Raw genomic sequence first — 24,537 nt, 5'->3', positions numbered from 1 at the left:
AGTATTTACATGCTCAGTGCTCAGGCAATGCTCACGGAATGACGGAAATGACCAAAACTACCATAAGTATCCAAGCCAGGTGATCAGTGGAGTCAGGCCATGGTCACTGGGTACAGGAGTGGAAGTCACAGGGACAATCGCCCCTACTTGGAGTATCTTCCCACTATGCTACCATGCCTGGGCTGTACCTGGAGTGAAACATGTCAAATGGGAAGGCGCCCCAGAGAGCAGAAAAAAACCTGGGAGCCAAAGTAACCAGGAAAGCCGCATGGGCACCAGGAGTAGGAAGACTGACCTGAAGGTTGGGCTGCCCAGAGGCCTGCAGGGCATGCTGTAGGGCTTGGCTGAAGAGATCATTGGTGATGGGCGTCCCCGACTGGACACCAGAGGACATTGGTGAGGTCCCGGAAGAATGGCCCTAGAAACAAACCAGTGGTCAAGGCCACCCTCAGAACCATCTCAATCTCCCAGCACATACCCACTACTGTCACATCACCTCATAGTGCTCCTGGGGTGCCCAACTATTGCCTCCCAACAGGGGCCTGCATGAGAAAACCACACAGAGGTACCTAAAGGCTCATAAGATGGGCAGAAAAAGCTCCATTCTTTTCCGCTCTAAGGAATGAAATTGAGCCCCCAACATCCTAGGATCCAAGCACTGGAAGCTGTAGTAACTATCATTAGGAACATTAGGCCATTGAGGGCTGGTCCCTGTCAGGGATAGGGAAGCACACTTTATGTGAGAGAGGTTCTCCTGAACTACGAAGAGGAAGAATCAATCAGGACTGTACCACACCTAAAGGCAAGTGAGAAAAAGGTCTCACAGTGAGAAATGAGGGTCCAGGCAGAGTTCAGCTCACACCAGATCTAGCACCAGGTTCAGCAAGGGCAAATCCATTCTGCCACTGGGAAACTTCTCTCCTGGGGCCCAGCCCCCATCTTCCGATCCTCTCTCCATACCTGGGTGCCAGGAGTCGGCGTGTGAGAGCTGCTCTCTGGAGTGCTGGCCAGGGCCAGTGCAGTGGCCAGCTCACTCTGGGTGATGGGTCGGGGTCCGGCAGCTCCACTGTACCCCAAGGAAGCTGGGCGGGAGCTGGGTGCGCTGCTAGAGGGCATGGACCTGGCTCTCTGGAGAAGACAGGCACACAGAATCAGGAAAGTGGTCCTGTGACAATCACAGATACCCTCTCAACCCCTGCTGCCAAGTTCAGAAGCTATTGACACAGACTTGGCCACTAAAGGGCCTATGACTACCTCATAGCTTGGGCTCTGGGTCCCAGGGAGGAGAGCATCCCTGGCACCAGGATCCCCAAAGGGCAGGCAGCCAGGCCACTTACTGGGTGAAAGTCGTCCTCATCATCAGAAAGCCCCTCAAACAGGAAACCACCTGGAGGAGGGAGAACAGATTTCAGGAAGAACAGAAAGGCACGGGCATAGCTCCAGAATCTCAGTTCAGATACTCTCCAAATTCATATTTTCATCTCTCTCCTTGGAAAATGACAGGACAGATGCACTCCCGGACTCAAACCGAGAATCCCCAAGGAACACCCTCTGCCAGCACTATACATAGCTGCTGATTAAAGCATTTTCCTGAGATACTGCCAGCTCCTGAGGGGGCCTGCACAACACTCTCCTGACTCACCTGGCATGTCCCGGTAAGAGCTGGAGGGTGTGCTCCGGGAAGAGGAGTCCGCCCCCGGTAGCGGCGTGCTGCCTGCCACCGAGTGCAGAACCAGGACAATGGCATTGACTAGGGCTGGGTGAGCAGGTACCAACCTGGAACAGGAGCAAGAAGAAACCTAAGGGTGAATAAGAAGGGCACCCTCACCTTGACAAAAGTCTGGGTGGCCCTCATAACTATCACGCTGCCTGTGTCTGCCCTTAAATTCCTCAGTCTTCAGCACCTCCTTTCAGTTCGCTTTGTCCTCTTCTGCTCTGTCCCTAGCAACAATGGCAAGGCCTTCAGTCCTGGGATCCACTTTAGATGCCTCACATTCCCTTGGGCAGGATAGGATAGGACAGCCTGAGAGGCTCAGTGGTCAGTTTCTGGTCTCGACCCCAGTACTACTTCCCTGGGCAATCTTTGATAGGTCCCTTCTTTTCTCTTGGGGAGTAGGAGAGGGAGAGCTGTTTTCTTCACTTGCAAAATAGAGACATAACCTCTGCCGGCCCTTCCAGCTCTAAAACAATAAGGATTGATGCACCTGCTTCCTTCCCCAGCTTCCTGTGCTTTAAAGAATCTTTCATAGCTACTGAGTGAGAGCTAATCTGAGCCTAGCCCACAAGCCACCTCCCTCAAACCCTGCTTCATCTCCACAACAACAGGTGTTCCTGCCCTTGGTCTCATTGTTCCCACATAGCATTCCTGCTCTTTTCACCTCCTGACATATTTAGAAGGTAGGTTTAGGGGTAGACAGGGACTGGGCTCCATGAGCAGAATCAAGGGCAATAATCAGGCTCTGGTGCAACCATTTGAGGAGAAACAGGGAACTCTTTAGTAAGAAGGGTATACTTACGTATCAAGCATGTTGGGATCAGCAAAGACAGAGAAAAGATCTTTGTCCTGGAGAACCCCTAAGGAAAACAGGATTCATCTCAGAGACTGAAACTTAGCCAGATCCAGGAGGGAGAAGAGCCTCAGAGCAACTGGCTCCAAGGAGACACAAAGCACCCATGTAAGAAGTGGAAGAAACAAAACATCAAGCAGCACGACTGAGTGGTCTCCATCTTGTTCCCTGCCTGCCACCTCCCTGCACTTAAGTCACAGACTGTGTGCTGAACACCAGCTTCTTTTCCCCATATCTCTGGGTTCTTCCTTATCCATCAAGGTGTGTGTGCAGGAAGCCTTCCATGATTACTGTGGTTTGGGCCAACTGCTGCCCTCATCTGACACCCTTATAGTCTGATTTTTTTAAATATGTTTTTTTATTAATTTTTTACAGCGAGGAAGGGAAAGGACTAGAGAGCTAGAAACATCGATGAGAGAGAATCATCGACCAGCTTTCTCCTGCACACCCCCCCCACCGGGGATGTGCCCACAACCAAGGTACATGCCCTTGACCGGAATTGAACCTTTCAGTCCACAGGCGGATGCTCTATCTACTGAGCCAAACCGGTTTCGGCTATTTTATGATGTTAGTCAGGCCATGATTTATGATGTTAGTCAGGCCATGATTTCTCTGAGGGGCTGACAGCCCTTGGAAGGCTCAGTATATGTATCACATCTTGGTTCTCCCCTCCCTCAACAAGACCAGTGATTCCTCAAAAGATGGTCAGAGTCTTCTTAGGGCAATTGCCACCTTCTAGTTTCTGTTTCTCCAACAACTCCTATTGCCTCAAATTCAGTTCTGTACTTACCAAGAGCAATGGGGTCACTGCTGAGGCCTGGGGTGGCCACAATGATCTGATCCAGAGATTCCTTATTGCTGAGCATCTTAAAGACCTGCAGGAGAAATGGGGAGGACTGAGCTTAATCCACTCAGCAAATTCCCACACTCCGCTGAAGTGCTCCCTCCCTCTAAGTGCTGCACATACACCACCACAGTAAAACAACAGTTCCAGGAAACAGATGAACCTCTTCTCTGAGATTTTGGCTTACTGGAGGGGAAACAATTTTTTTTTAAAGGCAGTATCACAGTAAACCTTCCATCTCTAGTCCTTCCCCCATCTATACTTCTTTTTTTTTTTTTTTTTTTTTTTTTTTAGTATATTTTATTGATTTTTCACAGAGAGGAAGAGAGAGGGATAGAGAGTTAGAAACATTGATGAGAGAGAATCATCGATCAGCTGTCTCTTGCACACCCCCTACTGGGCACATGCCCTTGCCTGGAATTGAACCTGGGACCTTTCGAATCTGGGAATCGACCGCAGGCCGACGTTCTATCCACTGGGCCAAACCAGTTTTGGCCCCCCATCTATACTTCTAAAGCTTCCAAAATTAAAAGTTCTCATTACAAGCCAATAACAAAGCTTCCTTTGATCCCAAGTTTTTTTTGTTTTGTTTTTGTGTGTGTGTGTGTGTGTGTGTGTGTGTGTGTGTGTGTGTTTTACTTCTTCTTTTTGGTTAATCCTCACCCAGGATATTTTTCCATTAATTTTTGAGAGTGGAAAGGAAGGGGAGAGACAGAGATAAACATTGATGTGAGAAAGACACATCAATTGGTTGCCAATGCTCTATCCACTGAGCCAAACCAGGTAGGGCCAAAGTTCTTTTTAATCACTGCAGAGTTATCATTTCATATTCATATATTGGGAAGTTTCAGCTGTATTACTTTTTTGCTTATCAACTCTCATATAGAAAGACATAAGTGTATTTCCCAGTAAGGAAATCCAGGTAAGGAGCAGTGGGCAGGCAGTTCAGACTATTTCCAAGAATGAGGCCCAGCAGAAACCATATGCAGATTCTTTGGCTGTAATCATATTCATCCTGTGAAGCCAGTATCAGAAGTTGTATCATTTTCATTAGATGGCAATCAACAATACCTAGCTGATACAGCCTCTTTGGGGGAAGAAGAGGGTTAGGGGGACTCTACAGATACCCACAGACATGGCAAAAACTCCTCAAGGAAATCTTTGTAGCCATGGCAACGGGCTTCCAGCTCCCACTCTACACCACTCTCCAGCATTCACACTCTCTCTTGCAGGCCTGGCAAATCTCAGGCAGGAGGCTGTAGCAAACTCACCGCCTCCCTGTAGGAAGAGCTGCTTTGCAAGGCAGTGTGCAGCACCCGGAACTCCCGCAGGGCAGCCACTTTGTCCACAGGTTCTGTGGATAAGACACACAATTACCCAACAGCCCAAGCCCTGCCAGTGCTGCAGACACAGAACATGTGTCCAGGTACAGTCTGGTCTGCAGGTTCCCTCCCTCATCATCCCACTAAGAATGTGAATGTCCATTCAAGAAAACCCATTTATGACACAAATGTAAAAACTGCCCTTTTAAGCATCGTCATTGATAATTAGTCTAAGTTTCAGGAGAGGGAAATCTTATCACATGAAAGAAACTGTTCTGATCAACACCACACTGCAGAAATTCTAGACTTCTTACACAGGTATAACCAACTCAGTAGTTTACACAATGCTTTAAAACACTAAGTGCTGCAAGTCATTTGAACAATACAGAGCTACACCAAAGCATGTCAAACTCAAAGGCTAACACAGGCCAAATAAACAAGGTTCAAGTTTATGTGGGTCACAAAAAAAACAAAAAACAACACAGAAGCTTCAATTTTCATAGAAATGTAGGTTTATTTCAATACAGACATGCTGAATACAAAGGGCTGAATTAAATGAGTCATTGTTAACATATAATAGAAACTTTTAATAAAAATTAATTTTTTTCTTGAACTTTAACTTACCAGACACTGAATAACTGCCCAAATTAATAAGTATAATGCAAATAAACCTATTTTTTTTGTCCTCAGAAAGTGAAATATTTCCTGTTGCACACACCAAACATGTCAGTGCAAGGGCAATGGCATGGCAATAGGCTGTTAAAAAATTCGCTGCCAGTATTAGTGGAGAAATGGTGCACCTGCCCATAGGCACATAAGGGAAATAAATGCAACACGATTATAGTAATCAGTCATTAGCAAACGTTGTAGTTTGTTATTAATAATTATGTATAACAGGATATCGTAAAAATTAAGTTACAATATTCTTATTAAAATGTTTCTTACATACTGTTATATTGGCTGGGCCACAAAAATATTCATTGCGGCCCACAGACTGCGAGTTTGACATGCTTGAGCTACACTGACACAATATGTTTAAAAAAATATTGTTTTCTCTTTGATATATTCTTTCAGGCTTCCTTAATATTTTGAATTTTTTAAAAAATACAAGAGGAACCAAGAATATACACTGTACTTCTAGGATTCTTAACAAACTTTCATCACATGCTTGATATCACATGTTTCACTGGGATTCAAAGTTCACATATAAGGGAAAGTTTAGCAGCTGTCTTAGTTTTAGTTGGTTACTTTACTACTTGGGGTACACATCCCTGCTCAAATAGGAGGCTAATGAAGATCCTGAAGAGATTTGTAACCTTCCAGGGATCCAGGAGGGAAAGGAAGGTTTGACAGATTCTCCTCTTACAGGTGCTAATCTGGCAGGGAAACAAAATGTGCTTCGTTTTGAAAAAGTACTCAAAGATACAGTATCTAAAATGTTTCTTTTCCAAATCTAAAAGTATATGTTAACTTCCTAATAAAAAGTCCATTTGTTTCCAAAATAAATCTCCAGGAAGAGAGGAGAGGAAAAGGACTCTTAATATCTTAAACCAATAATTGGTTAAGAGTCATGGTTGTTTCTATGACATCTCTGAGCTAATCTCACTTTTTGGAAGTGGGAGGCAGCCAGCCCAATAAAAAGAACACGACCTCTTGAGCCAGGAAAACCTGCATGAACATCCCAGCTTTGCATTAATTTTCTAAGTAGGTGACCTTGAATAAATGCCCTTTTAATCCTCTTTTTGCTCATCTATAAAATGCTAATTTTGTTACCTATCCTGCAGGGCCACTGTAATTATGAAATGAAAAAGCAAGGAGACACAATCTGGCTGGAAGAAGCAACAAATGTTACTTTCCTTCTGTCAATGCCTTCTCGCCAAAGACCAGACAGAGGGGCTCACTTGCAATTGCACAAATTGAACTTACTGCTCCTTACAGAGAATGCTCTTGGATTCTCTGGGGGAAGACTAAGGAAGTGGGGTTTTGCTTTAAGTTGGATGCTGTCAGGAAGTGGGGTGATTTTATGATTGGGTATCTTAATTCTTACCTAGAAGGAAAACTAGAACAAGGCAAAAGTATAATTGGGAAGAAGCAGTAATCATTCATAATAGCCAGAATACAGGGATATTTTGTAATTTTGTGATCTGTACAATGTTATTTGTTGTTTTTGTCTTGATCCACTATGGTCCCTAAGTGGCCTTGTAGATATTGGTGATTTGAAATGGTTAATGTCCCAAGGCCTAACTGAGGATCAGGCCAACCTCTGGATATCAAAGACTACCTTTCTCTTTCTCACTTCCCATCAGTTTGCAAAAGATCTTTCTCCTTTATGTTTAGAATTGAAAAGGGTAAATTTTCAGCTGATAACTAGTCATAGCAATCATAAACATAAAAATATCAAACTGACAGTGTAACAGTTTATATAACCTAGCTTTATTGTTGGGGAGGCTTTTAAAACACAGATGCAAAATTTACATTATAAATTCCAAGCAGCACCTTTTATTAATAAGTCCAAAATACATTAGAGGTTCTGTATGTTTTCTCTAAGAGCTCTTTAATACTATTAGAATATTTTCAAGTTTCAGAAAAATACATTCCCACTATAGCAGGTGGAAATGAGCTGACTAAACAAGTCACTGCCTGAGGCAGTTTGCTGGAAAATTTGCCAACAAGAGAACTACCGCTTGGAGCAGCCATTTTTAACCTGTGTCATCTGATGGCACACAAACTAAAATTCTGCGGCACACCAAAAATGTATTTTTGCTAATCCGGAAAAAAAAAAAAAGTATGAGATGGACAAAAGTAGATTGCAGTTGTGTTATATATTTCTATATATTTTTCCCCATGAAAACTGTAAATCCACTTTTGCTCACTCCTGTAACTGTATGGCTATTGTATTAGCTATTGTCATTTTTTTATTTGATAATCTAAGAGAAAAGAAGTCAGTCAGGTATTGCATGTTTTAAAAATTCTTGTGGCACATTGGTTGAAAATTGCTGCATTAGAGGAATGCCAGGATTTCCCAGCTTTTTTCTTTTTCTCTTTTTTATTTATTGGTTTGAGAGAGGGAGAGGGAGAGAGAAACATCAATTTGTCCCACTTATTTATGTATTCCTTGATTGATTCTTGTATGTCCCCTGACCTGGGATCAAACCCGAAACCTTGACCAGGGCCCCAGCTTTTTTCTAGTAAGAACAATAACAAAAAGATACAAAATTCACCAAGAAATAAACTATTAACCTAAAGTAGTTTAAATATGCACACACTTCCCACCCCATTAAAACAGTGGATGATGAACTTAAAAAGTAGAGAAACAAAATTCCCATCTGTTAGTGTTGGCCACAAGATCAAAACTGCATTTTGTTTTATCAATGCCATCCAACCCAATAGGTAATAAAGATATCCTCTATTACCATTTCAGTAATTATGAAATAAAAAAGCAAGGAGACACAACCTGGCTGTCCACCCAGACCTGTGCCTCAAAAACCTAGACCCTCCCCTTGATACTACGGAAGCTCTGCCTGTCTAAGGGCCAACTGCCAGTCACCTGGTTTCTGATCAGGCTCTGGCCAAGACTTGCGAAGAACATGGATTGTGGACCCAGGTTGAATGCCATAGAAGTCAAGGGTCTGGTCATCTTTTAGCTTCCGGCCACAGTAGATTAGATCTAAAAAACAAAAAAAAACAAAAAAAAAAAAAACTGTCCATTTATACTTTGCCCCTCAAAACAATTTATGTGTTTTCTGTCCCCCAAGAACCTTATTTTGATTAGACAAATAGCTGGAGAATGATAAATGCTTACAAAGTAGTCTTAATAAATACATTTTAATAACAATTGTTAGCAAATACAAACTCAAAAAATATAGGTTCTATGTAGAAGAAAGCTATAGGGCTTAACATTGTGGAGACTGCTCAACTTAAATACTAATAAATGGGAAAATGCAACAACAAAAAAGGATAAACCCAGTATTTTGCTTTTTAAATGTTTTTTTATTAATTTCATAGTAGAAGGGAGAAGGAGAGAAATAAGAACATCAATGAGTGGGAATCATGGATCATGGAATCATGCCTCCTGCATGCATTGGGGATTGAGCCTGGCTGCAACACAAGCCTGTGCCCTTACCGGGAAGCGAACTGTGACCTCTTGGTTCATGGACCAACCCTCAACCACTGAGCAACACTGACTGGGCTGAACCCAGTGTTTTTATGACTAAAAACACTCTTTTTGTCTGTTGGATCTCTTAGCGATTATATATTTTTATAATATAATTTAGTTGTTATATTTAATTCCTTCTTCCTCCACCTAGAATGGCCTTGCCATCTTCCTTTCCTTTTTTATTGCTTTCCCTCTAACTAATCAACCAAAAAATCTTTTTCCTAATTCCTTAGGCCCAAACTCAAAATGTCATTTGATGGCTTTCCCTGACCATCTCCTCCTTCCTTATCCCACTCCACATTCTTGCTCTTTCAGAGAAAGAATTCTACTCATGATTAGATAGCCGAAACTGGTTTGGCTCAGTGGATAGAGCGTTGGCCTGCGGACTAAAAGGTCCCAAGTTCAATTCCAGTCAAGGGCATGTACCTTGGTTGTAGGCAAATCCCCAGTGGGGGGTATGTAAGAGGCAGCTGATTGATGATGATTCTCTCTCATTGATGTTTCTAACTCTCTATCCCTCTCTCTTCCTCTCTGTAAAAATTCAATAAAATATATATTTTTTAAAACAAACAAACAAAAACTTTGTGATAAAGTAGTTCAGTATAATAACACAACTAAAATGGCAACCAATAGTTTTATTTATTTTTAAAACCTTACAGGAGTACTTTTCCCATTGATTTTTAAACAGAGTGGAAGGGAAGCAGGGGAGTGAGAGAGAGAGAAGTATCCACATGAGAGAGTAAAATCAATTGGTTGCCTCGCACCTTTGCCCCAACCAGGGCTGGGGGTTGAACCTGCAACTGAGGCATGTGCCTTTGACCAGGAGTCAAACCTGTGACCCTTTAGTCCCTAGGCCAACATGCTAACCACTGAGCAAAACTGGCCAGGGCTAGTTTTATTATTTGATTTGTGCTTCTTTTCACCCAAAATTCACTTTTCAGAAGTATTAACATTATGAGGCAACAAATTCCAAATTCTTAATTTATCCTTGTAATTCCACAAGTATCCTCCCCAAAAAGAGATCAAAGCAGCAGCCCATCCCTAGTTCACTGAGACTCACCAATCAGCTCAGGGTCTGGAACGGACTCCTGGAGTTTGCCAGCAATAAGCTGCTTCAGAAATGAAATACTATAGCCCCCCAGTGAGTATTCTCCCAGTTCTGTCTCTGGCAACCGAAGAATAGACTTTGGGGCAAGTGGTTGGTCAGCCAGTTTCACCGCCAGGTGCCAATCTGAGAGAGACATCCTCTCTCTTTCACGCTCTCTCTTTCTCCCTGTAAAGAAATTGAGCCCTTAGTGGTTAAAGAACAGATCACCACCCTACTCCACCCACACCCCTCCTAAAGGCTGAATGAGAGATAATTCATTGTGACACTGCTGAAAAAGCACAGGATGCAGCATCAAACCAGAACTAGAATCTGGGGTCCCTCTCTTTACTCATTCTATGATGGACAGCAAGGAACTTCAGCTCTCTAGGCCTCAGTTTCTCCATCTTTAAAGTAGACAAAACAAAACAAACAAACAAAAAAACACCAGCCCACCTAATAGGAATAGTGTGAGGTTCAAATGAGATCATCCAACCTTCTCTCCTTTATGTGCACTCCTCACCTCTGATTTTCATCACATCTCTTGCTTGAACTATTGCAAGAGCTTTTTAACAAGTTCTCTGACTCTTGCCTCTTGCTATCAAACATCCACGCTGCCACCCAACACATTTAAAAACATAGATCTGATCAAGTTACTCCTTTGTTTAGAAATCCTCCAATGACTCAAAATCACCTTTATGAATAAGACTAAACTCCACAGCCTGGCTTACATTACAAAAACATTCATATCTATTCCCTCTGCCAGCCTTCCTGCCAACAGAACCTTGTCCGACTCCCACTAACTTCCCATTCAAAACAAAACTCCCCACTTTACAACTCCCACTCATCTGTTAACTCTCCTTGTAATTCCTATTCTCTTTGTCCTCTGAGCAAAACAGTAAACTCCTATAAAAACCAATACAAATACCACCTCTTCTATCCTCACTGCCTTTCCTTCGCTGTCCCCACATTCTTTCAGGGCAAAGAGTTATATCTATTTACTTCCTAATCTCACACCACCCCAACCCATTCTTGGAGGCCCTGGAAAGCAAAGATTAGATTTTTTTTTTTTTTTTTCCATTACTGTCCCAGTGCCTGGCACATATAGGTATTAAAAAAATGTATCAGAAATTCTGAGGGTGGCCGAAACCGGTTTGGCTCAGTGGATAGAGCGTCCACCTGCGGACTGAAAGGTCCCAGATTCGATTCCGGTCAAGGGCATGTACCTTGGTTGTGGGCACATCCCAGTAAGGGGTGTGCAAGAGGCAGCTGATCGATGATTCTCTCTCATCGATGTTTCTAACTATCTCTCTCTCTTCCTCTCTGTAAAAAATCAATAAAATATATTTTTTTAAAAAGAAATTCTGAGGGTGGAATAATCAAGAAAAGCCCTTGTTATAATGATTATTGCTTCAAAAGGATCTAGCAGGGAAGAGGAAAGAAAAGGTTGTGAAATTGGCAGGCTGCTCAACAGGCCCCAAGCCATCCTCAAGGTACCTTCCATCCTCAGATTCATGACAGGGAGGAAATAGATTTTTTACATACCCTACCGTAGTAGCTCATTTAATCCTCACAATCGTTCCCTGAGGCAGGCATTCTCGTCCACCTATTACAGACCAGGCAACTAAGACCCAGAAATTCACTGGCACAAGGTCATCAGCAGCTAGTAGTGGGGAAGACACTCTCTTTGGCTACGACCCCACCGCTCCCATGGGACCAGCTAACTTGTCACATAAGTCAGGCCCACGCGGCCCAGGGCCCAGTGCCCTCACCCGTCCCGCGGAAAGAACCCGGCCGCACGACCGCCGGTGTAAACACTCACTCCGGTTCTCCCGCCGGAAACCGGAAGCTCCGCGCTGCATGCTGGGAGTTGCAGTTTCCTCTGATCCCCGCCCCTTATTAATAGACCAACAAGTGGTGCGGGCTGCAAACGTCCGGTTCCGGGGAGGGCGTGGCTTCTGGGCGGTTAGAAATCGTCTCCTCGCTGGACTTTCTAGACGGTTTAGCCGCTGCTCCCGTTTCTTGTCCTGTTCCAGGCCCGAGTCGCGAGCGAGCCGCCTGGGTGGCGGGCACAGCCCCGCGGCCGCCGTGCCGGCCTGGGAAGCCTGCGGAGCCGGCCGGTTGGTCGCGCCGGGTGGTTACGGCGCCGCAGATGGGAACCTAGCCCAGACGGCGGTTCCCAATCCCCTTAAACCCATGAGGACCTGTCTCCTAGGGGCTTCTTCGGACACCCCACAACGGTACTTTGCAATCCTCACTTTAAAATCGGGTGCCCTCGCCGAAACCGGTTTGTCTCAATAGATAGAGCGTCGGCTTGGGGACTAAAGGGACCCAGGTTCGATTCCGGTCAAGGGCATGTACCTTGGTTGCGGGCACATCCCCAGTAGGGTGTGTGCAAGAGGCAGCTGGTCGATGACTCTCTCATGATGTTTCTAGCTCTCTATCTCTCTCCCTTCCTCTCTGTACAAAATCAATAAAAATATATATATTAAAATCGGGTGCCACAACTTCTCGCGGCGAACCTACCTATCCTAGCCGGCCCGGACTGTGGGTTCGTAAAGGGAGTTACTGAGTCGGGTTTCAGGTACGCCCGGGGTGGGATTACATAATGGTCATTCATATAATCATGTGGGGAGAGGAATTTCCTACAGAACCCTCTTGGATGAACTGTATTTTAGCTCCCCAGTTAGAATTGAATATGTTTGCACAGAAGATAGGATTAGATAAAATGTTGAAGAGGAAGGCTACTTCTAATTGAACTCTAATCAAGTAAATAAAAAAGTGGATGTAAGAAAATAATGAGGTAGATCATAGCAGCTGATTCTCTTTGGCTACTACCCCACTGCTCCCACGGGGCCAGCTAACTTGTCAACAACATAAATCTGGCCCACGGGGCCCTGGGCCCAGTACCCGCATGTAAAAGTATAATTTTGGGACATCCCAGTGTAGAGTTTAGGACTAGGACAGCCACTGAGCAGCCTAGTGGAGATTTTTGCAACGTCTGTCTCCATCTTCAGACTCAAGGCCAGGTTCCTCGTTGCTGTCCTCAAAGTACCCCCTTCCCTATCCTATTCATCTTTAGATATATTTTCCCTTTCAGAAATCCTAACTATCTGGCCTTCCTTCCTCTCCTATCTACTAAGCCACATAATTTTGGTGGTAAATTTTGTTCTGTGTTGTGCCTTAACTACCTGCAGAAGAAAGCAGGAACCCTGCCTTCATTTTGTCTTCCTCTAAGTAGACCTGAGATACTAGGTGCTTATTGGTGTTTTGTTTTTATTGATTTCATTATAATCCCCATAAGGGAATGGACAATGACTGTCTTGTACTTTATCTTCAGTAGTTGACCTTGGCCTACCTCACAGTAGGTGAGCAATAAATATGTGTTGAATGAATAATTCATACTGAAGCTATCTACCAAATGCGGCTGTCTTACTAGAACTTTTAGAGGAGTTAATTCTAAATTCTGAATCATTACAATGTTCAGAAAGATTGTAATGATAAATTACTAAAGGAATAACCCTATGCCAAATAGGTTCTTTGAAAGCCAATTGACCTAAGAATCAAAGGACAGATTCTAGAGAAAATTAGAAACCTGGACACTAAACAAAGATGGATGACCAGAGAAGAGGTAAGAAGAAAAGTGTCCAGACCCTGTCCTTCAGCCAGTCCACATTTGGAGACTGATACATTAACCATCTGTGAGACAGTAGTGGACAGTTATTCATTAAACCCTCAGGCTGCCAGGACCGGTTTGGCTCAGTGGATAGAGCGGCAGCCTGCGGACTGAAAGGTCTTGGGTTCGATTCCGGTCAAGGACATGTACCTTGGTTGCGGGCACATCCCCAGTAGGGGGTGTGCAAGAGGCAGCTGGTCGGTGTTTCTCTCTCATCGACGTTTCTAACTCTCTGCCCCTCTCAATTCCTCTCTGTGTAAAATCAATAAAATATATTTAAAAAAAACAAAAACCCTCAGGCTAATCAGTAACTATTGGAAAACAAATTATAAGAATGCACATTTGCCATCCGGTTTGGCTCAGTGGTAAAGCGTTGGTCTGCGGACTGAAGGGTCCCAGGTTCGATTCTGGTCAAGGGCATGTACATTGGTTGCGGGCACATCCCCAGTAGGGGGAGTACAAGAGTCAGCTGGTTAGGGTTAGGGGGAGTGCAAGAGGCAGCTGGTTGATGTTTCTCTCTCATCGACGCTTCTAGCTCTCTATCTCCCTTCCTCTCTGTAAAAAATCAATAAAATATATTAAAAAAAAAAATGCACATCTGCAGTTTTATTTTCTTTCTTCTGCTGACTGGGTTGCTTTTGTTCCTTTTCTAGTACTTTAAGATGTAATGTTAGGTTGTTTATACTTGTGATTTCTCTTGTTTCTTGAGACAGGCTTGTAATGATATAAACTTCCCTCTTAATACTGTTTTGCTGCGTCCCAGAAGTTTTGATATAGTATTGTCATTCTCATTTATTTCTATATATTTTGATCTCACCTTTTATTTCTTCTTTGGCACAGTCATTCTTTAGTATTGTAGTATGTTGTTTAACTCCACATATTTGTGAGTTTCTTTACTTCCTTTTTGCAGTTGATTTCTAATTTCTAGACATCCTGGTGAGAGAATATGCTTGATATAAGCTTAAGCTACTTGAATTTTTTGAGGCTAGTTTTGTGATCTAATGGATAGTCTATTTTGAGTATGTTTCATGTGTACTGGAGAAGAATGTATAACCTGATGTACTGGAATGAAAGGTTCTATAAATGTCAATTATGCCCATTTGGTCTAGTGTGTCATTTAAGGCCAATATTCCTTTACTAGAGGCCGGGTGCACGGAATTTATGCATGGGGTGGGGAGGTGTCCTACAGCCCAGCTTTCACCCTCTCCAGTCTGGGACCCCTCGAGGGCAGTTGGACATCCCTGTCACAATCCAGGACTGCTGGCTCCCAACTGCTCACCTGCCTGCCTTCCTGATTTCCCCTAACCACTTCTGCCAGCCAACCTGATCACCCCCTAACCACTCCCCTGCCAGCCTGACTGTTCCCCTGCCAGCCTGTTTGCCCCTAACTGCCCTCCCCTGCAGGGTTGATCGCCTCCAATTGACCTCCCTTGCAGACCTAGTCCCTCCCAACTGCCTTCCCTGCTGGCCATCTTGTGTCCACATGGGGGCAGGATCTTTGACCACATAGGGGCAGCTATCTTGATCTTGTGTGTTGGAGTGATGGACAATCCGCATATTACTCTATTATTAGATAGGATAAAGGCCTGGTGCACAGGTGGGGACCAGCTGGTTTACCCTGAAGGGTGTCCTGGATCAGGGTGGGGTTCCCTTGGGGCATGGGGCTGTCTGGGCAAGGGGCCTGTAGTGGTTTGCAGGCAGCCACGCCTCCTGGCGACCCAAGTAGAAGCCCTGGTATCTGGAATTTATTTACCTTCTATAATTGAAACTTTGTATCCTTGAGTGGAGGCCTGCGTCTGCCAGAATGTGTGGAAAGCTTGGCTTCCTCTGTTGCTGGGGAAACCCAAACCTCCCTTCTGATAGCCATCTTGGTTATGTTTATTTGCATACTCGCTCTGATTGGCTGGTGGGCGTGGCTGGTGGGTGTAGCGGAGTGGTGGTTGATTTACATATTATTCTTTTATTAGATAGGATTGATTTTTTGTTTGGATGATATATCTTCAGCTGTCAATGGAGTATAAAGGTCCCCAACTGCTAGGGGCTAATTTCAGCAGGTCATAAATGCAAGAAGTTCATCAAAATGTTGGTGAAGCCAGAACCAGTTTGGCTCAGTGGATAGAGCATCAGCCTGCAAACTGAAAGGTCCTAGGTTTGATTCCGGTCAAGGGCATGTACCTTGGTTGCAGGCACATCCCCAGTAGGGGGTGTGCAAGAGGCAGCTGATCGATGATTATCTCCCATCAATGTTTCTAACTCTCTATCCCTCTCTCTTCCTCTCTGTAAAAAAACAATAAAATATATTTTTTTTAAAAAGAAGTGTTCTGTTTTCTTGATGTAGTGTTCCCTTTAGCATTATAAAATGTCCATCTTTGTCTCTTATTATCTTGAAATCTGTTTTGTCAAATATAAGTATGCTACACGTACTTTTCTGTGGATGTTATTTGCTTGGAGAATCATTTTCCACCCTTTCATTTAGAAAATACCTTTGTCTTTGCAGCTTAGATGTGCCTCTTGTAGGCAGCATATGGTTGGGTTTGTTTGTTTTATTTTTTTAATACATTTTTATTGATTTGAGAGAGAAAGGAAGAGAGTGATAGAAACATCAGCTGACTTCTACAGGCCCCTGGCAGGGGTCAAAGTTCAACTGCTGAGCAAAAATGGCTGGGCTAGATTTGTTTTTTGATCCAATCTGTAACTCTGTGCCACTTTATTGGTGAACTTGGTCCATTTACATTTAAGGTAAATCTTTTTTTTTTAACTTATTTTGTGTGTTTTTTAAAATTTATCTTTATTGCCGAAACCGGTTTGGCTCAGTGGTAGAGCGTCGGTCTGCGGACTGAAAGGTCCCAAGTTCGATTCCGGTCAGGGGCATGTACGTTGGTTGCGGGCGCATCCCTGGTGGGGGATGTGCAGGAGGCAGCTGGTTGATGTTTCTCTCTCATCGACGTTTCTGGCTCTCTATCTCTCTCCCTTCCTCTCTGTAAAAAATCAATAAAATATATTTTAAAAAATAAAAAAATAAAAATAAAAAAAAAATTATCTTTATTGTTGAAAGTATTACAGGTGACCCTTTTGTAATACTTTGACCCTCATAGACCCCCTCCATCTTGCTCCCTAACCCTCTAAAGGCATTCCCTGAACTATTATCTGTTCATGGGCTATGCATATCTACCCCCCCCCCCAAAAAAAAGAGAGAAATATGCAAATTGACTGTCACTTCATGACTTCCACCAGCCAATCAGGAGTGAGTATGCAAATTAACCTCATTGCTTCTGTGGAGACTAACAGCAGGAAGGAGGTAGCTCTCAGCACAGCCTGCTTGGCTGTGACTGCAGTGACCCGGGAGCAGGCAGGCCCCGCAGAGAGCAGAAAACCACAGGGAGCAGGCCTAAGCCTCCTATGGGCCCCCAGATTGGAGAGGGTGCAAGTCAGACTGAGGGACCCCACCCACCCGTGCACAAATTTTGTGCACTGGGTCTCTAGTATGCATATAAGTTCATTGGTTAATCTCTTCCCCTCCTCTACTTCCCTCTGAAATACATTAGTCTGTTGCATGCTTCAATGTCTCTGGATCTGTTTTTTATTTATTTATTTATTTTTTAAGTCTTTTTTTTTTTAATATATTTTATTGATTTTTTTACAGAGAGGAAGGAAAAGAGATAGAGAGCTAGAAACATCAATGAGAGAGAAACATCGACCAGCTGCCTCTTGCACACCCCCTATTGGGGATGTGCCCGCAACCAAGGTACATGCCCTTGATCAGAATGGAACCTGGGACCTTTCAGTCCACAGACCGACACTCTACCACTGAGCCAAACCGGTTTCGGCTGGATCTGTTTTTTTTTTTAATATTTTTTTGTTGTTGTTGATTTCATAGAAGAAGAGAGAGGGAGAGAGAGATAGAAACAAAGAGAGAATCGTTGATTGGCTGTCTCCTGCATGCCCCCCACTGGGGATTGAGCCTACAATGCCAGTATGTAGCCCTGACCAGGAACTGAACCAAGACCTCCTGGTTTATAAGTCAACATTCAACCACTGAGCCAGACCAGTCAGGCTCTGGATCTGTTTTGTTCATCAGAGGTAAAGAGTTACAAACATTGATCAGCTGGCTCCTTGTCTGATCGCTGTGGCTAGGACTTCTAGTACTATGTTGAATAAGAGTGGTGAAAGTGGACAACCCTATCATGCTGCTGTTCTTATGGAAAATGGTTTTAGTTTTTGACCATTGAGTATGATATTCACTGTAGGTTTAGCACATATGACCTTTATTATGTTGAGGTATGATCCCTTTATTCCCACTTTACTTAGAATTTTTATTAAAAAATGGGTGTATGATTTTGTCAAATGCTTTTTCTGGTTCTATTGATATGATCATGTGATTTGTGTCTTTCAATTTGATTATGTGGTGTATCATATTTATAGATTTGCAAATATTATACCACCTTTGCATCAGTGGAATACTAGGTGTACCGGTTAATAATGGTAAATATTGTAATCAAAGAAAACAATAATTTCAAGAGAAACATCAGAAGTGCTTTATTCAAAGTAATGTTCATCTCTAGCTACACATTTCCCCCATCTTTCAGGTAATTTGTGCATACTATCCCAATAGAACTTTTCTTATTTTGAGACAAACCATTCAACAACCCGATTTTCCACTTCTTATGTTCTGAACTGCTGCTCAGAAAGTGTGTGTGCCACCCATTGGAACAAGTGGTAATCTGAAGGAGCAGGCCTGGTGATTACAGCAGTTGGGTTATAATACTTTCCAGGAAAGATCTTTTGTCTCTAATTGGTTTTGAAGTGTGTGATGGTGCGTTATCATTAAGCAAAATTACTTTGCCTTGTCTTCTGGCACATTCTGGTGATTTTACAATCAAAGCATGGTTCAAATTGATTATTTGTTATCTGTAGCGATTAGTATTAACAGTATGTGGTGTATTATGGGCTTCTGGTTTTAGAAGCCCATAAAACACCACACCTTCTTGATCCCACCAAACGCAGAGCATTGTCTTCTTTCTGAAGCAATTTGGTCTTGCAGTCGATGTTGATGGTTGACCTGAATCAACCCATGATTTTGCACATTTGGGATTTTCAAATTAAATCCTTTTCATCGCCAGTCACAATTCAATGCAAAAAAGACTTTCATGCCATTGAAGTAACATTTTGCTGTTGACTTTTTGGTTTTCCATTTGTCTTTCGTTCAGTTGATGTGGCACCCATTTTCCTTCCTTTAAAATCTGTCCCATTGCTTATAAACAATGAGGAATTGTTTTCTGAGCAATGTTTAATTTTTCTGCAAGTTGTTTTTGAGTTTGACATGCATCTTCATCCAATAATGCTTGTAATTATTGGTCTTCAAACTTTTTTGTTTGACCTGGACATTTTTTGTCTTTCACATCAAAATCATCACTTTTAAAGCATTTAAACCAGTTTTCACAAGTATCTTGAGATGGAGCATGTTCACCATTAGCTTCCTGAAATATATGATAACTTTCAGCAGCAGTTTTCTTCAAAATAATGAATTAAAACTTCCTGCTGCCCTAACCGGTTTGGCTAAGGCCTGTGTACTCAAGGGTCCCAGGATTGATTTCGGTCAAGGGCATGTACTTTGGTTGTTGGCATACCCCCAGTAGGGGGGGTGCAAGAGGCAGCTGATCGATGTTTCTCTCTCATCGATGTTTCTAACGATCTCTCTCTCTTCCTTTCTGTAAAAAATCAATTAAATATTTTTTTAAAAAACTTCCCACAAATGTCCTCTTTTTGGGGACAAAATTTGGCATTTTTAAGCATAAAAATATCTATGATGTTAACACCTTCAGAAAATTTGACATATGAACTTATGAAGCTTGTCAATACAACAAAATAGCATACATATTAAATCGCATATATATCAACATATGTGTAACTCCATCTATTTAAAAAAATCTGCATTATTAACTAGTACACCTAGTAAATTCCACTCGGTCATGTATATGATCTTTTTAATATATTGCTGGTTCTGATTAGCTAATATCTTGTTGGAAATTTTAGCATCTACGGGCCTGTAATTCTCTTTCTTTGTAGTTTCCTTATCTGATTTGGGAATTAGGATAATGCTGGCCTCTTGGAAATATAGCTTAGAAGTGTCCCTTCTTCTAAAATTTTTTGAAATAGTTTGAAAAGGATAGGTGTTATTTCTTTGACTATTTGGTAAAACTCCCCTGTGAATCCATCCAGTCCAGGGCTTTTGTTTGCTGAGAGTTTTTTATTACTGCTTCAATTCTACTAGTCAGGTTTTCTTCTTGATTTAGTTTTGGAAGGTTCTATTTTTCTAAGAATTTGTCCATTTCATCCCAGCTTGTTGGCATAGTGTTATTCATAGTATCCTATATAATAAAGAGGTAATATGCAAATTGACCGTCACCCCAACACATATGATGGCCTCTCCGTGTGGAAACAAGATGGCCTGCAAGAAGGGCAGTTGGGGGCAGTCAGGCCTGCCAGGGAGGGCAGTTAGGGGTGACCAGGCTGGCAAGGGAGGGCAGTTGTAGGGAACCAGATTTGTAGGGAAAAGCAATTAGGGGTGACCTGGCCAGCAGGGAGGGTAGTTAGGGATGACTGGGCCTGCAACGGAGAGCAGTTGGGGGTGACCAGGCTGGCAAGGGAGGGCAGTTAGGGGTGACCAGCCCTGCAGAGGAGGATAGTTGGGGGAGGGGGACCCAGGCCTGCAGGAAAGGGAATTTGGGGAGAACTGTGCTGCACCAGCACAGCCAAGGGTTCAGCAAGCCTGAGGGGGGCTGGTGAAGGATGAATAAAAGACAGACAACGAGAATAAGCTGGGTCTAGGTGGATCTTCTGTGCCTGGCTGAAACCACAGGAAAGATCCAGACTGCAAGCTGAGCCTTTATAGTCAGAGGTTAACAAGGTAATTTACAATGTTCTTGTAAGTTTCATTTGTTTTGGCAGCACTTGCTGCACCTTCCACAGCCCATTAGCTACCCAGGAAAGATCTAGGGAGCATCACAAGATCAAGCTTAATTATGCTAAGAGTGCTGTGCCCTCTAAACTGGGACAGTTTGTGGCTTTGCTCAGAGGTCAATCTGAGGCTTAACTCTATAGCCACTCCCTACATCTCATCCTTTTTTCCCCCCTCATTTTTTAAATTAAGTTATTATATGTACACATATCTTACCATTGTCCCCTCCACCCCACTCCCATACATGCACTCACCCGCCAGAGTTTTGTATCTATTGCTTATGCTTATATGCATGCATACAAGTTCTTTGGTTGATCTCTTATCTCCCCCAACTCTCCCTAACCTTCCCGCTGTAATTTGACATTCTGTTTGATGCTTTACTATCTGTATATCTATCTTTTTGTTCAACAATTTATAATTTTCTTTATTATCCATAAGTGAGTGAGATCATGTGGTATTTTCCTTTCATTGACTGACTTATTTCACTTAGCATAATGTTCTCCAATTCCATCCAGGTTGCTACAAATGGTAAGAATTCCTTCTTTTTTATGGCAACATAGTATTCCATTGTGTAGATGTACCATGGTTTTCTGATCTAGTCATCTACTGGTGGGCACTTAGGCTGTTTCTAAATCTTAGTTATGCCGAAACCGGTTTGGATCAATGGATAGAGCGTCGGCTTGGGGACTGAAAGGTCCCGGGTTCACTTCTGGACTAGGGCATGTTCCTTGGTTGCGGGCATATCCCCAGAAGGGGATCGATGACTCTCTCTCATCGATGTTTCTAACTCTATCTCTCTCCCTTCCTCTCTGTACAAAATCAATAAAATATATATATATTTTAAATCTTAGTTATTGTAAATTGTACTACTATGAACATAGGGGTGCATATATTCTTTCTTATTAGTGTTTTCAGTTTCTTAGGATATATTCCTAGGAGTGGGATTACTGGGTCAAATGGAAGTTCCATTGTTAGTTTTTTTTAGGAAACTCCATACTGTTCTCCACAGTGGCTGCACCAGTCTACATTCCCACCAGCAGTGCACGAGTGTTCCTTTTTCTCCGCATCCTCGTCAACTCTTCTTGTTTGTTGATTTGTTGATGATAGCCATTCTGACAGATGTGAGATGGTACCACATTGTCATTTTGATTTGCATCTCTGAGATAATTAGTGAGCATGTTTTCATGTGTCTCTTGGCCTTCCTCTGTATTCTTTTGAAAAGATTCTATTTAGGTCTTTTGCCCATTTTTTCATTGGATCATTTATCTTTCTTTTATTAAGTTGTATAAGCTGCCTGTAAATGTTGAGATTAAACCTTTATCAGTGATAACATTTGGAAATATGTTCTCCCATACAGTGGGCTTTCTTGTTTTGTTGATGGTTTTTTTGCTGTGAAAAAAAGCTTTTCATTTTGATGTAGTCCCATTTGTTTATTTTCTCTTTAGCTTCCATTGCCTAGGGGCAGTATCAGTGAAGAAGTTCTTTTGGCATATGTCTGAGATTTTGCTCAGATTGACTTGTTGGCAAAGCCACAAACAAGTCCCAGCTTAGAGGGCACAGCACTCTTAGCGTAATTAAGTTTGATCTTGTGATGCTCCCTAGATCTTTCTTGGGTAGCTAATGGGTTGTGGAAGGTGCAGCAAGTGCTGCCAAAACAAGTGAAACTACAAGAACATTGTAAATTACCTTGTTTACCTCTGACTATAAAATAAAGGCTCAGTTTGCAGTCTGGATCTTTCCTGTGGTTTCAGCCAGGCACAGAAGATCCACCTAGACCCAGCTTATTCTCATTGTCTATCTTTTATTTATCCTTCACCGGCCCTCCTCAGGCTTGCCGAACCCTTGGCTGTGCTGGCATGGTACAAGTGGCACTCAATGCAGGCCTGAGTGTGAGGGAACTTCAATTGTCAGGTGAAAGGACACTCCAGTGAAGCATGTGCAGAAAGCAAGAAGGAAGGTAAGGAGTACAGTTTAGTAATAAGTAGGTGTAAAACATGGGAAATTCAGGATTGTAGGAAAAGAATTTATGCATATCCGTGCTTAAGGCTATGCTCCAAGCAAGGGGCTGTTCTGTGAGGTATAAACAGCTTTTTGATTTATTGGATTTTGTAAGTAAAACCTGCCCAGGGTTTTCTGAGGAGGGAAAGGTACTCACTGGTCAGCAGAAAAGGAAAGGGGGCTGCCTTAAATGTGGCAGAGTAAGGCATTTTGATAAAGACTATTCTGCCACAAATAGAAGTCAGAGGGCTACAGGGAGTGGAAACAGGCAGTCCCGAGTGTGTCCAAGATGCAGGAGAGGAAAGCATTAGGTAAACAAATGCCACTCCAAGACTGATGATTATAATCCAATGCCCCTTAGGCAGGGAAACGTCAAGTGGGGCAGTCCCACCAGATAGTAGGGTCCTTATCCTTGACCCCACTGCAGACTTTCCAGCAGGCTCAATAAACTTTTATCATGCCACCCCTGGAAGTGCAGGATTGGCAAGCTCTCCCTGGGGAGATAGATCAGGACTCAGGCAATAGCAAAAAGAGCCCATCCTACCCTTAAAATGCAACTATAAAAACAAAAAAAGGGGGAGAAGGATGTTATGTGTTACATTTTTTGAATTGTGATGCAGAGAGTTGTACAGTGGCCGAAAGGCATCGGGCCTCCTGTACAATAGCCTCTGCTTACTTAGCCTGGTGGTACAAACTAGACAAGAGTTTTACCAGATCTAATAATGATGTGGGAAAGAGGTTGTGGTTTGTATCTTTCCAGAAGGAGCAACGCAACCAATTTGGGTGCTAGAACGTTATATGCATCACTACAATGGACCCAGAGAAACTCCTTGTCCCTTCGTTCAAAATACTGAGAATTGCCCCAATGACAGCAAAGCAGAAAAGGAAGGAGACTAAGGCTACGCAAGGGACTTAGGTACCAACATGGGATCGGCTGAAGAAGTTAAAAACTGAGCCCAGAAAAGCAGGACGTGGAAGCTGCTCCCTCAATCATGTTTCTGGCTATGCTAGCATTGGTTAGCCAGTCTTCTGCAAAGTTTTGCGCAGCTAAGTCCAAGGACTCTTGAGTAAATCAGCAAAAGAAACTTTCATTTAGTAGAAAAATGTTACTATAGTTTGATTTATCTATTGTTGTGTTGCATTGGCATTGTTTCATTAATAGCTAGGGTTTTGCTCTTGATGTTTAAATTTTTAAATGTTAACATGTCTGTAGTTTGGATTTTGCATTGGCATTGTTTTGTTATTGGGTTTTGAATTGGCATTATTTTGTTATTAATAGTCAGAACTTTGTCCTTAATGTTTAAATTTTACTTTCATTATGGTAGTTTAAAAATAAAAAATGGGTGAGGTGGTTTTTTGATCGGAAAAATGGTGGAAGAATAGAGAGACATGTTCCGAGCCTGTCCCAGAGCAAAAAGAAAGAACAGCTGAGGGTTGCATAGGCAGTGTTTGTTAGCAAGCTAAGGGACAGCTGAACTCCAGGTGAAGATGGGGGACTGCTGGTCGGGGTTCCTCTGACAGGGCAGCCCCCATGGTGGCTTGGTCCCCTTCTGGAGCTACGGGTTCGGATGGGGAAACCTCGCCATCTTGAAAGGAAAAGTGGATCTTGTTGGAGGCCTGAAAATCCACAGCTATGGTGACCACCAAACAGCTGTGAGCCCCAGAACACCAGTCCCCAGGTGGCACGAATGCTTGGACTCAAAGGAGCTATTCACACCACCACAGAAAGGTCAGATTTCGCTGGGGATAAGATGAGGTCTCTGATCCCAGTGGGAGAGAGAAACGTGCAAGCTGCAGGAGCTGGAGGACTGGGGAAGTCTGTGCCTAGAGAAGTCCGTAGCTGTTGGGGCTGGTGTGATCTGTGATTGTGGAAGGGGTCTTCAGAACTGCTAACAGAGGTATCTCTAAAGAGCAACCCATTTTGATCTGACA

At 43.0% G+C, this 24,537-nt stretch overlaps 1 protein-coding gene and 1 long non-coding RNA gene across 6 annotated transcripts in view; one reads left to right on the top strand and one right to left on the bottom strand.

Moving 5' to 3' along the window:
• UBL7 (ubiquitin like 7) overlaps positions 1–24,537 on the bottom strand; it is a 34,034-nt gene that overhangs the window by 5,509 nt on the left and 3,988 nt on the right. Inside the window, exons 1-10 of one of the 5 annotated variants that reach the window (XM_036456049.2) lie at positions 11,746–11,894; positions 9,950–10,162; positions 8,281–8,400; positions 4,683–4,765; positions 3,358–3,442; positions 2,517–2,574; positions 1,643–1,776; positions 1,338–1,387; positions 961–1,128; positions 296–418 (exon numbers count right to left, since the gene is read on the bottom strand). In XM_036456049.2, coding sequence (XP_036311942.1) covers positions 296–418; positions 961–1,128; positions 1,338–1,387; positions 1,643–1,776; positions 2,517–2,574; positions 3,358–3,442; positions 4,683–4,765; positions 8,281–8,400; positions 9,950–10,133 — 1,005 coding nt within the window. In that variant the 5' untranslated portion in view covers positions 10,134–10,162; positions 11,746–11,894. The other 4 variants (XM_045586971.1, XM_045586982.1, XM_045586973.1 and 1 more) reach the window with 4 other exon arrangements.
• LOC118728946 lies at positions 6,884–23,528 on the top strand. The gene is made up of 3 exons (XR_004991059.1): positions 6,884–6,896; positions 6,939–6,944; positions 23,187–23,528. It is a non-coding gene; the product is annotated as an uncharacterized LOC118728946 (long non-coding RNA).

The sequence above is a fragment of the Pipistrellus kuhlii genome, unplaced genomic scaffold (genome assembly GCF_014108245.1).
Source record: "Pipistrellus kuhlii isolate mPipKuh1 unplaced genomic scaffold, mPipKuh1.p scaffold_m20_p_1, whole genome shotgun sequence".
Taxonomy (NCBI): domain Eukaryota; kingdom Metazoa; phylum Chordata; class Mammalia; order Chiroptera; family Vespertilionidae; genus Pipistrellus; species Pipistrellus kuhlii.
The sequence above is the reverse complement of the archived record's forward strand: the minus strand, read 5'-3'. Positions and strand labels throughout refer to the sequence as shown.